The 16,561-nt window shown below is 37.4% G+C and overlaps 2 protein-coding genes across 2 annotated transcripts; both read left to right on the top strand.

The window, feature by feature from the left end:
• Positions 1–828: 828 nt before the first annotated feature.
• On the top strand, positions 829–4,941 carry LOC121942625 (ATP synthase F(0) complex subunit C2, mitochondrial-like). Its single transcript, XM_042485889.1, has 5 exons — positions 829–893; positions 1,186–1,285; positions 2,420–2,491; positions 3,882–4,081; positions 4,560–4,941. Exons 1-5 carry the CDS (start codon positions 853–855, stop codon positions 4,672–4,674), a joined length of 528 nt encoding a protein of 175 aa, XP_042341823.1. The 5' UTR covers positions 829–852; the 3' UTR covers positions 4,675–4,941.
• Positions 4,942–6,791: 1,850 nt separating this feature from the next.
• On the top strand, positions 6,792–14,771 carry nsun3 (NOP2/Sun RNA methyltransferase 3). Its single transcript, XM_042487405.1, has 6 exons — positions 6,792–7,047; positions 8,919–9,022; positions 9,098–9,615; positions 10,642–10,796; positions 11,774–11,895; positions 13,056–14,771. The coding sequence occupies exons 1-6, from the start codon at positions 6,877–6,879 to the stop codon at positions 13,390–13,392; spliced, it is 1,407 nt and encodes a 468-aa protein (XP_042343339.1). The 5' UTR covers positions 6,792–6,876; the 3' UTR covers positions 13,393–14,771.
• Positions 14,772–16,561: the final 1,790 nt, after the last annotated feature.

The raw sequence follows: 16,561 nt of genomic DNA, 5'->3' as shown, positions 1-16,561 counted from the left end.
GCAAAAAATAAAAATGATACCATCAGTGAGAAAAAAAAAGAAAAAAGAAAACGTAAATTCTAGTGCTTACATTAATCTTCTCTCGCTTCTACAATTGCAAGTCCCTCTTTTTTTCGTGCATTACACAGCTCTATAGTTTGACTTCATGGTACAGAATGCAGCAGCCAGGCTGCTGACAAAAACTATGTTAAACAGTTTACTTTATCTAAATGACCTCAGACCTAGTTTGGTTTGATAACTATACATCTGTGAAAAGTTCATACTAGCTGATATATCAGCCTCTAATATAGATAACATTAAGTATTATTATATACCACGTTATTTACATATTGTTACTTCCAAAAAAACTTATATATATTAAATAAAATATCCCCAATTACTTATTGGCCTTTTTTGCATGACAAATGGGAAAATATTCAATTAATTACCTCTATAAATGATTATATTTATACATATTTTCTGTTAGGACTTTGCCAAATGTGTTGATTCAACATTTTTCTCAATTTTGGAGGCTGTCATTTCTAGTAGTGGTATACTGTCTTCAGTTATATGAGGGTGTATATAACCTACAGCATGATTTGTTCAAATGGTCTCTAGGGGGTAGTAAACAACAGGGAGATTTTTATGTAAATCTGCATGTAAAAATATATTCAATGTATTTCCTTTGCGGACAGTGCCAGCATCAGTCATTATTACTATCCTTGCACTGCAAAGTCCTTGTTGTTGTTGATGAAAATACATTTAAACATGCTGTTATGTCATGGTCTGAACTGAACTGTAGCTCCATGTATGTAATAGAGTTGCTCCCTCTATCAGGAAACCGGAAATCAACCCTATAACACCACACTGCGCATGCGCGTGTTTCTCGTGTCTTCGACCTCTACTACAAACCGGTAAGAGCTAACCTCCTCTGTCACAAACTGTGTGTGAATTAAATATATATCTGTGACATTTTGGTGTAACTCGGTATATTTGTAGCTATGATAATCGCAGCGCTGCTCAGCTCTTATGATTTTACAACAAACGTGTTTTCAGCGACATTGTTGGATTTGTAGCTAATCTTGACCTTACTTGTGTGTGTCCACGTAACTTTGCACACTTTGTACTTTTATGTGCAGCAGACTCGTCTCAGACACAGCGGATTGAATTTGCTAAGAGTTGTTTTTCATGCATTGCTTTCTGCAGACAGCAGATACAGAATCAGCACCAGCTCCTTTGGTTGACCTGTCCACTACGTCCCATCGTGATGTATGCCTGTGCTAAGTTCGTCTCCACACCCTCTCTGGTGAGTCAATGAATGGAGATAACAGCTACATGTATCCTGCCGGTGGCAGTCTGTTTTTGAGAGCACAGAAAGCAGCAGATGTAATACTGTAGCCTGCTAACATTAGCACACAGCTATGTAGCAGTGTTTGACCCTCTGCTAAAGTCAGCTAGTGTTCACACCTGCAAGGACGTCCTTGTTTTAACATTATGGTGGCAAAGCTCTGTCTATCCACTGCATTCCCTTGTAAAACAGTTTATTCATAGTCTAAAGCAAATATGAATCCTTATCATCTACATTTGAAGAATATAATGCAGTTTATTGAGAAGCAACCATATTTAAGTTGAAAAAAGGAGTTGGTTTAATTCAATAATCCAATGCAACATTATAATTGCTCACTGCAGGTCTTATCTATGCTGGAATTTAGCTATTTACCAGAGTGGTGAAAAGCGCCAACATACATTTACTCAAGAACTTTATTTATGTACAATTTTGAGTACTTTACTTGAGGTTTTTTGTGGGGGTTTTTTTAATGATACTTCACAGAATTGTGGACAGGTCCAGTCATGACTTTGCATGACTGGACCTGACAAAATTAAAAAAAAAAAAAAAAGATTTGCAACTTGATTTGTCCTTTAACATCAGTTACTCAAGACTTCATTTGAACTTAAGTATTAGGACTTAAAAAATATGCCATAACTTCCCAAAGATATAAAAAAGTATGCCACAATTTAATTTGTATGCCACAATTTAATTAATTTAACGTTAATGCTATCGTTCCCAGCCAGTTGACTCGAGCCAAAAAATTATGACTTTTTTTGGATTTGAAATTGAAAATTGAAATACTTGTAACTTGCAAACAATGACTTGGTCTCACCTCTGCCACTTTATATTTCACTTTACTATATTTCAGAGGGAAATATTGCAGTCATACTTCTACTTTTATTTAGGAGCTAAAATTACTTAAATATTAAGATTTTCCATGCAAAACATATGATTAGTTTCTAAAATATTATCAGTATTTACTGACTTAAGGTGTAAATATAACATACTGGAAGAGCATCTTATCAGAGCATGAATGTCTGAACTAAATGTTTCAAAAATCAACCAAATCAAACCAAATCTTTTTCTTTTCTTTTCTTTTTTTTGATACAGGTCCGTGCTGGATCTCGGGCACTGTACAGACCGCTCTCAGCAGCAGTAGTCTCGGATGCCAGGAAAGCAGAGGTAGGTGGCTAATTCAACTGGGAATTATATATATATTTATTATTGACTTTGAGTGTTTATCAGAGGGGCACTCTGAAGCTATCACAGCTCCATTCATCTCCCATTACCTTGTTTTTCACATACGAAGAGTGACTTCGACAAATAAAAACCACTGCACATATTAAAGAAAGGTAATTTAACATTACAATGTTAAGTATTTCTGAAACTTTCAACATATTTTTAAGTCGTTTTAAGTATTTAAATTGGGATTTGATTGAGACATTTATTTTTGAACTTACCCATTTACCTAAAGCTAATATGATGCAAGTCCAAAGGCTGCATATTTTAACACTGTTTACTGAAGCTGCCAAACAAAGTTACAAAATAAAAAACACAGGCAGATTTTCAAGCTTCTAGCAAGTACAACAACAGACTGGTGAGGTGATGGGATTACAAGCTAAGTGTAGCATGCCCAGATTCGTATTGATGAGTACTACTGCATGTTTTGTTATGAGCAAAAGCGATTCTAGCATCTGCATCAATGATAAACTTCAGCTAGCTAGCCTTTGTGGCTAACATTAGCCACACATAGGTTGCAACTACTGTAACAAATACAATACAAATTCCTTTACCTTACAGAAAATGCACTTATGATCACTTGTTTTTTGGAGAACCTTAATCAAGTACACAGTAGAGACTAATTTAGGGCTCAAAGTTAGGCTGTAGCATGAACTTCAAAGCAATGTTAGTATTCCAGATAAATGCACAGAATGGATTCGACCTGCATGTTTGAGGGTAAAACCTCAGCAACTAGTGAACTCACAAAAGTGACAGACATTGAACCGCAAAACCATTTCTGCGGATATTTCATGGTTATTTTGTGCAAACAGGAGCCTGTAAAACACCACTGACTGCAGCTTTAATGTCAAAGTTTGTAAAAAAAAACCAAACAAAAAAGCCCATCATAATAATAAAGAATTTAAAAGAAAAGTTACGGTGGGCAATTTATTGACTTTAAATTGAAATGGTAAATGCAGTGGACCATTATCTTCCAGAAATATAGAAAATAGGATATTTTACACCACATAACTATTGGGGGATCTTATCAAATCTTACTACATGTGGCAGAAACATGTTAGTGCCACAAGTGCCGCAATTTTTCACAAAGTGCAAATATATTCCATTTGTAATTGATGTAAATAAAATTATTATTTTATTATTAAATATTAAACAGGTGAGGTTGCACCTTGTTTTTTACTATTTATATTGTTATTTTTGCTTGCATATCTAGTACACACCTTGCTGCTGTAACAAATGCAAATTTCCCCACTGTGGGACTAATAAAGGATTGTCTTATCTTCTGTCTTGTTTTTTTTTTTTTACTAACCTCAGTTATTATTTTGTGTTTCAGACTGCTTCCCTCCTGGCGCCACAGAGCTTTGTAGCCTCCCAGCAGCAGGTGGCGGTGCGGGCGTTCCAGACTAGTGCTGTGAGCCGTGACGTCGACACTGCTGCAAAGTTCATTGGAGCTGGAGCCGCCACTGTGGGAGTGGCTGGATCTGGAGCTGGAATCGGAACAGTGTTCGGTAGCCTTATTATCGGATATGCAAGGTAAATTTAACGCATCATCAGTCATTTTGGGACATCTTCACTAAGGGGGTAATGTTTCATGTGCCAGCAAAAAAAAAAATCCATTCAGTTAGTCAGACAGATAAGGCCTAAGAAGTATTAATTAGCTCTAAGTGGTTCCTCACATCTTAAAATCTCTGACTTTATATGGTTGTTTTTTAATGGTAAAGGCAATAACTGTGAAACTCATATACTAGTTTCAATAGTCTAAAGTCAATTTAATTAGCATTTTAGGTGAAAAGAATGGCATCTTTGAGTGAATTATTAAGGGAATTATCTAATATCGTCATGGGTTTGTGTTGCCTCAAAGCCTTCCAGTTATTGATAGACTTATTTTATCACATGTTAAAACTGTCTTGGGAAACACTGCGATTGTCTGCTTACTGAAATGTCACGATACTTGTACTTTTAACACTTTGTACCTCCAGTTTGTCTCAGTTGCCTCTCTCTTCCTCAACAGGAACCCCTCTCTGAAGCAGCAGCTCTTCTCTTACGCCATCCTGGGCTTCGCTCTGTCTGAAGCTATGGGTCTCTTCTGTCTGATGGTTGCATTCCTGATTCTGTTTGCCATGTAAACCAGGCGCTGTAAAGGGACACATCATAAAGTTAACAAGATTTAGCAGTCTGAGATGCCCTTGAATGGTACGATGATGTCAGCTTATCGTTCTGCCCATTCTTGTTCACTGGTGCTTCTTCAAAGATTGTAAACCCACTGATGTAAGAAACTCTGGCAAACCCAAATCATCTTATGACTGAAGGTTTTGCTGTTATATTGTACATTTAATCCACTGTTTTTGTTAAACATAAAAACCAATAACAGAAGTAAAATGTTTAATTCATAATGTGTGTTTGTGCATTTATAAATGGTATCGGGGTTATTTTTGTATGCTGATTTACATTTAAAGTATCAGTTGCACTCTGTTTCTTCTAAAATAATGGTAAGGTGGATGGTTAGCCAACAGCTGCACAAAATGTGAAGAAATGGCTGTGATGTAGCTTCACGGAAAACTTTTAACTTAAAAGTCCCAATTAATTCACAACATAGCTCAAGTTTTTAAATCACCTGTGGTCTGTCTCTATTAGAGCTCCACCAATCAGTCATTTAATCAATCAATCCTTTAAGTCTTTTTTTTTTTTAACGCCAGCAAAAATACCAAAAATGTGGCATTTCTGAGTTTTCATACTGATTATCTGCTGCTTCCCTCATCTTTACATTATAGTAAGGGACTGTAGTTTATTCAGCAGAGTAGAGGGGCGGCTGGGGTGCAACTTCAGGTTCTTTTATATCAAGAAGACCCTCCTCTGAGCTACAATTACTTTTCCTCGACCATCTCTGAGTGAACGGAGGAAACTCTGTGACCTCCCTCCACCATAGGTAACCATATTTCACACTTTCTGGCTACAATAAATGCTGTTGTTTTTTTTTTTTTTTTGTTTTTTTTTGAAGAAAATGCTTTCCAACTCACTTGTGAGATTTGGGGTTCTGATGATTTTTAAAATAAATACAAAATAAGACCATTTAAAGTTGAATGTCCTTATAAGCCAAATCAAGCAGCAAAACTGCCTCACCAGTGCTAAAAAAATAATTTGAAGTGCTTCCCCCATTTTGCACCACCCCTCTTATAAATAATCAAGAGTCCCTAACATTAGAGTTAATTTTGTTGGATTTGGAAACGATGGTTGGACAAAGCAAGACATCTGATAAAGTCAATTTAGTCACCAGGACATTATAACGGGCTTTTCTTGCGGTTTTCTAATGTTCTGTAGACTTAACCATTAATCACGAAAATAATGTATACATTATTCGGTTGTGATGGACAACGTACTCAATTATTCTACTTAAGCAAAAGTAACAATACCAAAGTGTAGAAACACTGTTACAAGTAAAGTACGGCATTCAAAATGTACTTTAAAAGTAATCACAATGCAGAATTTAGCCATTCATAGAATAATATATTATTGAATTGTGGTTATTTCTTTAATTGTTATGAATGAATACAGTCATTACTTTAATGTTGCAGCTTTTAAAGGTGGAACTAACTGTAATTACTTTATATACTACTGAGTACTTTTACCTGTAATTACACATCATAATTTATTATCTGCTTTATATTTTGTATGAATAATAATTAAAGTTATGAAATAAATGTAGTGAAGTAAAAAGTGCAATATTTTCCTCTGAGATATAGTGGAGTAGGATAATAGAAAAAATCAAGTAAAAGTACCTCGACATTATAATTAAGTACGGCACTTTGCTAAATGTACTCAATAATTTTCCACCACTGTTAATTGGTAACATACTTTATCATTAATAACAGGATTACTTTCTACTATTTAAAGCTCAAGCAGAACCAAAATTGTCGTCGAAAATGTAGTTGACATGACTGTTAAATCTAGCAAACGTTAGCTAAATTAGCTTTGACCTTGGCACTAATTTCTGTCACCGCAGGCTGTATTTCTAAATGCTATTTTCGTGAATACAGAAATGTCTTTTTTCTAAATAATTTTGTAAGCATTTCCAAAAGTCTGTTGTTTGGTCTGGTTGTTTTTTTACACTCACCAGTAACCTCCAAAATAATATTGCAAGACGCTACAACTTTAAAAAAAACAGGCTGCTGAAAAACAATCAGCGGTTGTGAGGTGGAACTAAAGACAGAGAGTCAGAGTTGGCGGAGGGCGGATTTGAGTAACGTACGTGTGCCTGAGGTTGATGAAAAATACCCAACCAGTTATAAAAATTATATTCGGCTTATTAGTCTGTAAAATTACACAAACGAATGTCTAAATATATCTTGTCATTACTTCGCTTTTACATTGCGAGGAGGCGAGTTTGCTTAAAAAGTGAGACCCCGGCGCTGACAGCTCTGCGGACGCTGCCGTCGGTTAACTGTCACTCGGGTCCCGATGTTTTACAACTGCGCGAGCAAAAAGAAACACCCAAAAAACAGGTAAACAAACACGAGGAGGTACTTTTGTGGGAGTATTGCTTGTCGTTAAATTGTCTCCACTTGTTGTTTTTAAACCATGTAATTTTCTGTATTATCAGCTTTGTTACAGCCAAATTACATCTTGCACGTTCAACGTTTACGTTTCAACATCCGGTTTTTACTTTCGCAGCTCAGGTTTAGTAACAATTGTGTGGCTTGAATATTATCTTAAAACACAGTAACGTTAGTTCATTAAAGTTTGCACTCATTAGCTCGTCAGGGGGAGAAACTGCTCTTTTATTTGCCCACTAGACGGGGTAGTATGGGGAACTCGGGTAATGAATCCATTGAATGCTGAGCATTTTGTCTTAATTTCTTACAAAACTCTAGAAAAAGACAATGAGCAACTAAAGGGGACATTCCCCAAATATAAGCAAAAATTTAAATGAATAAATATGTATACAATTTTTACAACAACAGTACAAAGAAATTACCTGAAAATTAGTAATAAATAGATACATAGATATTTATTTAGATAATTAAATACATAAAGAAGAAGAAGAAACGAGTTTCAAAATAAACAAGGACTCAACCTGGGAAACATTTGACCAAGGGCAAAAGTGTTGCTGGGAACTTAATTGTAATTGAAATAATTGTCATAGTGTCATATAAGAAGGATATTGAACTGGCGAACATAGGACCCTGGGCACGTAGATATGCTCCCAAGTTTTGTTGAGTCAGAATGTATTTACTGAACTGACAAAGAAATATTTGGATAATAATACAGACAAAGAAGGACTCCAAATCCATTTTTTAAAAATATAAATCATTTAACTTTAACTTGTTTGCGAAGAGGGGGTGTGTCACGTTGTGTAAATTGACACCTGCTGCTTGTGGTAACCTTGCCCCTAGTTTTTATTAGTGCACTAGAAGAGGTTCTCTTAAAGAGCTCTGGTTTTTATCAAACATCTGATCCATTTTATATCATAACATTATTAGCATAACATAGCCAAAACACAGAATCACAAATAGACCAATTTGTTCAGTTACAATATGAGCTTGTTATTATGTAAAAGGGTAATTTTACCAAATGATTAAAAACAAAAGTAATAACCCTCATATCAACTAGTATAGTGATCATTTATGAGGAAAGCGAGTAAGTTAATTATCTCAATTGTTGTACTGATAAGTGAAGTATCAGAGCTCTCGTTATTTTTCACCATGGAAACATCGAGCTGCTGCTGCAACAAACTGTCAGCCATCAAGAAGCTAAAATGTGGACATGTGTTCCCAATTTAAAAAAAAAACATACAGCAGATCAGGCCTGAAACTTTTACTTGTATTTACTATCGCTGATATTAACAACCATAGATGGAACAACAAAACAGGGGAATGCTGTGTTACATGAAAACTATGGCCAACTGCCTTTCTTTTGTCCCAGTTTCAGAAAGTTTCTTAATCTCATATGATTTCATGAAATCTTATGTTCATTTAGATATTTAAACTCAAATATACCTGTAGTCATTTCTAACGGGACAGATTTTACGCATAATATCCACCAGGGGTAGCAAGTGCACAAGACTAATGACGGCAGTTTTTCTTTCCAGCTTGAGCTCAAGAATTTAAAGGGAATTTGGTCAGTTAACTTTTGGGATGAGAGGTAAATGTAGAGACCAATTTTGATTGTTTCAGCAGGAATTAATTAGTGGATTTTGGTTTCTTGATGTTTACTCTTGATATTATGGTTTTCAATCATTTGTACCTGGTTAGGACTTACAGCTTTAAAACTAACTTCAGTGCTATCAGAGTTTACTTTAAGGATGCTGCCAAATTTCCTGCCTCTTTAAGGTTTATCTCTAGATTACATTTTCTAAACTGTCTGCCTGTAACAGGTAACAAAAAGGCCCAAAAAAGAAAGATTGCCATGTCAGCCAGTGCTGGATTGCTTTGACCAGCAGTACAGCCAGGAACTTGGAGACTTATGGGAACCTGCAAGGTAAATTTTCTCTGAAATGATAATTGAAATGTACAAATGTGCAGCATTTATACCCTTCCTGCTTTCCTCCCACAGAGCAGTGCTTCTGGACCCTCACTCTTGGCAGTATGGAGTTATGCTCAACCGCTTCAGCACTGTGACAGGCATCACACAGATTCTTCAATCACAGGGATTTTCCACATTGCTGCCACAAACAGATGACTCTGCATTGCTTCCTAATGGCTCCTCGACAACATCAGATTCAAAACACAAAGCAGAAGACTCTCTGTTGCTTTCTGACAACATCTCCAAGTGCCATCCTAATGACTCCCACCTCCAACCTGACAGCACCTCTCATGTGCTCAGTCAAGACCCTCAACCAGAGCCGTCACTCAGTTTGTCCGGTACGACATTACAGTGTTACATCCATCCATATCTTCTGCGGTTTCCCTCTCAGGCTCACAGGCCTGGCCAGCTGAAACACTACTACCTCCTGAATGCTGCCTCGCTGCTTCCAGTGCTGGCTTTGCAAGTCAAAGATGGAGAGAAGGTTTTGGATCTCTGCTCTGCCCCCGGGGGCAAAGCTTTAGCCATAATGCAGTGTGCCACCCCAGGTAAAAACAATTATTATTATTTATTGACTTTGCAAACTTTTATTTGCTTTCTTGTTATCATGCAAAGAGACATAAGATTGAGTATATTAGTGTAGTTTTTAAAACAAGGCAATATTTGATAAAAGAAGGCTAACATAACTTATTCACTGCTTAGAGTGTATAGTTATAACTTTCTTATGTTAAATGTTAATTATTGTTATTTGCTATGTATAATCCTTTTATTTACAGACTTACATAGGTAATACATATAAATGATTATACTTAATTAGATGTAAATGACACTAAATCATAACTGTGGTTATGGGATGCTGACAGCAACAGCTTTCTTCTTAAAGGGAGAGTTCAGATTTTTTTAAAGGTGGAGTTGTTTGAGGTACTTACCCAAGGACAATGTACTACTTAGAGTAGATGATGGTCAGCACAGCCCAATTTGAAGCAGCAGGCAGGAGTACCACCATGAAAGCTAAGCAAGGGAGCAAAATGGATTTTAGCCTCCTAAAAAGACCCACTTAAAGAAATCAGTTTAAAGTCACTGCTTTACCTTCCTGATGATAAACTGAACTGGAAGCAGAACTTATCTTTGCTCTCTTCAAAGCCACCAGACTCCATTGACAAAAATAATAATTTTACTTAACGCTTAATGCTGGAGCTACTGGTCTACAACTGACTCAATCAGTTAGTTAATGTTATTTTGTTACTTTGGTGTTTTAGAGGATTTGTTTGGTTTCACCAAAGTCCCACAATAACACAAGTAAATCACTGGTAGAGACAGTGGTAGACCAGCAACTGTCATTTCCAGTGAGGTAAAATGACTTTTTGTCAGCAGAGTCTGTTGGCTTTGAAGAGAATAATATAACAACTTCCTAACCCCACTTAGAAAACTCAGACCTATCCCTTTAAATATTCATAGTGTGCTTTGCATTAAAGTTACTGCAGTTGAATCTAAAGAATATTTGTTTCTGCTCTGAATAGTCTATTTGCATTGAATACTAGTAATAAGTAATGCTGCCCTGTGTTATGTTCCAGCACTTCTCTGCTGTAATGAACCAGACCCTCACAGACGGGACTGGCTGGCAAAAACCCTGGAGTCTTTTCTGCCCCGCTCACTAATCAGCAGTGTGATTGTGTCTGCACAAGACGGACGGTCTTTTGGGCAAAGTGAAGCAGGAACATATGACAAGGTGACAAGTTCATGTTTACAGCAGCATGTGACTGAATTTCACTTCAGTGTCCAACAAATTGAGGGCTTTCAAGGCCATAGTTGGAATTGAATGAGAACAGCAAGCTTTTCAACAGAAGCTAATAAGCCCAGCGGACAAGAAGAAAACTGCTAATTCAAAACTGGAGCCAAGGATAGGCAGACAAATGGCTGGGAGGTTTCAAAAGACCCAAAGTGACTGATAATGGACCAGAATATTGAAAAAAGGAAAGCTCATAATGAAAAGTTACAGAGTAAAGGGCTGTAAACCATAACAACACCTATAAATACAGTTTGGTGTATGGTTCTCACTTATGTAGATGGCAGAGGCTGTCCCACAACTTAACAGGGTTCCCAAGGACATTAAGAAAACAAAACAAGAAAAGTCACAGAATTTCACAATCACATTTCCAAGCCTGGAAAAGTCATTGAGTTTGTAAAAAAATATTGAAAGTTCTGGAAAAATCCTGGAAATGTGTTGTGTGTAATAAATTAAACTACATTGATGTAATGCAAGGCTGAACTTATTTTGTGTAGCTGTAAATAGCTCTAATATACGTTGACGTGTGACACTGTTTATATTGTTCCTCAGTGTGGACGCTCATATTGTTATTGTCAGTTATTGCTCTTGGTATGGACGGCCCTTAGGACCCAATGTGAACAAAGACTGAAAGGCATTAGAGTTGCACAAACAGGCTGCATAGATTTAAGATGTGTTATAGAGGACAGATTCGGTAGAAGATTCTCAGCTGAGGTGTACACTATAGCACATACTTTGATTAATGTACAGACCTCCAACATTTGCCTTTTCGTCTGCCTTTTCCTTCATTAACTATTTACATTTTCCTACTCCTTCGCTTTTGCTTTTTTTCTTTGACCCTTTCTGTCTCAATGCCATTACACTCTTGAACTCTCTGACTCAGACTCTGAACTACTCCCATCTCTCGCTCTCCATTGCAGGTTTTAGTTGATGCTCCATGTTCTAATGACAGGAGCTGGTTGTATTCTGGCAGCAGCCAGCAGGGGGTACAGAGACTGCGGGAAAGAGCCAGGCTGCCTGCGCTCCAGGCTCAACTGCTTCGGTAAGTCCAATTCCCAACATAGAAATGTCTGCTATCCTCCTACATGTAACTACACGTTGCCCAAACTGGTTATGAAACAATTACCTGTGTTGCAGTTACATACAGAATCATGTATACACGATATAGAAAATGATTTAATGATGCAATTTGCACCATTTGTCAGTTCAGCTCTTAACCATTTAAATGTCAAAGTAAAAAAAAAACACAAAATGTAGAGTTCCATGGAAGCTGTATCTATGTGGCCAGTATGTGTCAAAAGATAGTAAAAGGATTTACTGTGTTAAGGGAGAGAAACTCAACCAACATATAGTGTAGTCGGGGTGACAGCTAGTTTACAACTTAAAGGGACAGTTAACCCAATAATCAAAAATGCATATTTTGGAGATATCAACCAAAGATGCCTTAATAATGAATAATGTAACTAGAAGTCACAGACCTTGTTGTGAGCAGTTTCATGCAGGAACTATTTTCTATCGAACTATACCAGCCAACTGCATCACCACGCAGAAGTAGGTGTGCATCTACTGCTAGCTCACCTAGCATCACTGAGTTAGCTAACATTACAGCTCAGTCTGGGAGGATGCTACTAATGTTTACATCGCACGCTGTCACGAGCACAAGCCAACATCTCCAACACTGGACAGCTAACACCAAAACAATCTAAATTGATAAATAGCATGACAGGTAAGAAGAAAAATATGCAATTTCGATTTTAGGGTAAACTGTCACTTTAATGTCAGAGTCAAGAGTACAGAACGAAACATATCTTTTTTTTCTCCACACATTCTTTTAAACTGGCGCATACTTTACCCACAATGCAACTTAACAGTTTGGTCAGAGATATGTTATTTGTTTTGCCAGCAGCAGATAATGTAACCTTAAGCTGCTATTCTCAGCAGAGATGAGGAGAGGGCCAAAGAGATCTGGTGAGATCACTTCAAACTTGCAGCCTTCATCCCCAACAGACACTGACTTAAGTGACATCATTTGAGGCAATTTACCAGACTTCCCACAGCTGTCTCTGAGGCCACAAAAGGCTTTATACAATTTTTTTCACACATCAAGTTGAACTCCTCAAGACCTGTAAACAGACCTTGATGTGTAAAGTTAGTGAAGTTCTCCTATAAAGTCCCTTGTCAACATTTGTCTACTCTTTACAGGTCTGCACTGTCAGCGGTGCGTCCAGGGGGCGTTGTGGTCTATTCAACCTGCACTCTGTCCAGCTCTGAGAACTGTGCCGTGGTTAAGACAGTGCTGAAGGACTGTCCTGAGGGTGTACCTGAAGACCTATGGGAGGAGATTGCCATTCCTTTATCAAAATACTTTACGTTTCATCCTGCTAACCCTGGTCATGGACACACACCTCACAAGCCAGCCCTGCAGCCACAGAACAGCACTTCGTCCTCTTATCGCCACAGACTCGGCATTTTAGTGGTCCCTCAGCCTGGCAAGACCTGGGGACCCATGTTTTTGTCTCGGATTAGAAGAAGGCAGTAGTGTGGATCCATCTAAGCAGAAAATATATGTGGAAACAAGTGGCTAAGCAAATACGTTTCTTTTGTAAGACTTTTGTCATTTGCATGTTTTTTAAAGATGCAAATGCTTGTAAAACAAACTGACAAATGTACTAATTAAATTTTAGCACACTGAAAACTCTACACAGTGCCAGCCTGTGGCATCTAAAGAGGAGAAAATTAACAGCAGTTGTATAAACAGGTGGATGTTAACATGTGAATGACTGTTTACATGCCCAAAATACTCTAGTTTTTGCCCTTATTCTGAAAAAGACAACTCCAACTAAGCTGTTTACATGACTAATGAAATTATTCCACTAATGTTCCTTTTTACATAAAGCTGTATTTCCTGTGATTATCGTGTTCTAACATCTTTTTTTATCACGTCAAAATATGAAAAAGTGCAGTGATTATCACTTGTGCCAAGGTTTTTTAAACAGTTTAAACCATGCAAACACATTCTCTCTTTCATTTTTTTCAGTTTCAACCACCCTCTTTCAAAGGTCAATGTGACAATATTTGCGCCTGCCGAAAAGCTGTTGATGTCCAAGTCTTTGATAATGTTTAAAAGTGGGTTTGTTTCTCCTTCAGACCAGAAATGTGGGATTTTCTTTGTTCATGCATCTCTACCCCACAGCCTCGAAAACAGCTGGGTTGTGTGCAATGTATCCATGACAATGTACAGAGTTGATTGTGTACAAGCAAGAGGTCAGGTGTCGCAAACTGCCATAAAAACTGCAATTGAGACACATATTTCAGATGCACTGTATACATGTACAAAGAATGCTGCTAAAGCCCAAATAATACTGGCATATCCTATGTCCTATTCAGAAAATGCTACATTTGCAACAAGGCCTAATTTGGAATAACCAAACAGGACTAATGTTTACATGACCCATATCAAATTCAGAATATTGTCATATTCTGCCCTCTTGGCTAGGTCACTCTTGGAAAAGAGATTTTTAATCTCAATGAGTCTTTTACCTGGGTAAATAAAGGATATATATTTATATATTTATATATATATATATATATTGGGAATAATAGTGGAATATTACCGTGCATGTAAACATCGTCAAGGTTTCAACATGCAAGCACAGATGATATGTCAATGTGGTGCTCACAACTTTTTTTTTAATGCCCCCAAGTGACCAAAAGAAGAACCAGCAATTACAGGTTCAATTGTTTTCTCTTAGCTTCTACAACCCAACTCCTTTTTATGTATTTTTTTATCATTATTATTCATTGTTTCTGACAATTATGGAAACTGCTGATACTGCTGATGTGCAATGAGACAATATTGACTGAACAAGTGCTTAACATTAACTATTGTTTGTCCTAGTTGTATAATAAAATTGATAATACTTCAAGACTGCAATGTTCTACGATGTGAGATTGTAATATTAAAAATTCATTCATTGTTGTATTCTATTAGGAATCAGAATGAGACTAAGGATTATTGCCAGGTTGGTATTCACTTAGAGGAAATTTGCCACGCTGTTTGGTGCATACAACAAACATTAAGAGGAAATGAAACCAAAGGCAAAGTGCTGCAAAGGGAGAGACTGATTATGAGTTTGTGTAATTTTAGTTTCTATATACTCTTTGAGTGGTGGTTAGAAAACGTGAGATGACATTACAAGTCTTAGCACTGCAAGCTCACAGTCAGAATCTCTATCTTCCATGCTTGAGTCAGAGAATCTGGTTCATTAAATTTTGATTACCTCTTGACTTGAGTCATCACTAAATCTTACAAAAGTTTCTATCTGAACACTTATGAATGATATGTTTATTGGCCTATGTTTGTTTTTTAAATATATTAGTGCCATAACACTATCATAAATGTCTTCAGTCTTGACATACTAGATAGAAGGCTAAAAGTTTCCCGTCTGAGCGATTATTTTAATAACCAGGAAGAGCAGTAATGATATAATTAACGCACAGTTTCCCTTTCTCCGTCCCTGCTATTCCCTCCATGCATTGTCCTGCTCTGAATTAACACATGCTTCAAGTCTCACCGGCGGTAATCTTCCATCTGTCATCATCATCGCCTCCCCTCAGTGTGATTGAGACGGCCGTTTCATCTCCTATAGTGGCTCATTACCTGGGTGGACTGTTCTTGTGTCATGCTTGAGTGAAAAGTAGACTATTTTATTGCAGTGTTGTAGCTTTTCATCAGGCCATGATTGCTCAGACCAGAAACTGAAGGGTGTTTTCAAAGTAACTGTAGACAATAACGCAAGAAGAATTCATATATTTTTTTTACCATTTTGAACATAACAGACTGACAAAGTATGCTGTTGCCGAGGCAGTTATGTGTGAAAACCCTTATTTCTTCCTCCCAAATATATAAGGCTGGTGGTTCTGGGCGCACCTATGAGACACTGTCACGGATGTGATTGCTCAAATAGGAAAGCTACAAGAGCCTTGCACCGGTTTCACTTTGTGTGGCCATAGACACAAGCATTATTGGGTGCATTTATATGGCTATTTTTATTGGTTGTCCTACTTTTGCTCCACTTCTGAGTGTCTTTGAAAAGTATCTCTGGTCTCTGATACGAGTGCATCATTACCCCACCACCGCGACATCAACACGACTTAAAAGTGGCGAGATGTGGAGATGAAGTGGGGCTTCATTGGGGTTAACCATGTTGCTGACCTTTGTGTGAACTCTGGTTTGTTGATGTTCCCCATATTGCAGTGTTTCCTCAAGGGGAGAATCTCTAAGCAGCTTTTCCTCCACTTCAAAGGGAGAGAATGTAGGCCTGCTTTGCATAATCAGGTGGGGAACAGCTTTTTGCCAGAGAGGCAGGAATTAATTTGTGGCACCGCCAGATGTAATCATTAAAACCCCAGTCATTGACTATAAAGGGAGGGGGAGGAGGAGGAAATAGAGGTTGGAACTGTAGAACAGTATATAGCATGAGGAAGAGATACAGAGCGCTGGATGGTCCTGAATGCCAGAGGACACTAAAGCTAAGCAGGCTAATCTGGTGTGAGCTCTGAATGCCATGTTTCAGTCTGGTAGCATCCAGCTCTGTAACTCTGTGTTTATTTTCCATGTTTATTACTATTTTAGTGGTGCACACAGTGATGAAAAGAGATCACAAAAATAGTTATTTAAGTAGCTATATGCTGTATGTCAGTCACAC

Source organism: Plectropomus leopardus, chromosome 1, assembly GCF_008729295.1.
Source record: "Plectropomus leopardus isolate mb chromosome 1, YSFRI_Pleo_2.0, whole genome shotgun sequence".
Classification (NCBI taxonomy): Eukaryota; Metazoa; Chordata; class Actinopteri; order Perciformes; family Serranidae; genus Plectropomus; species Plectropomus leopardus.
Note: the sequence above shows the minus strand (reverse complement) of the source record. Positions and strands in the feature narration are given on the sequence as shown.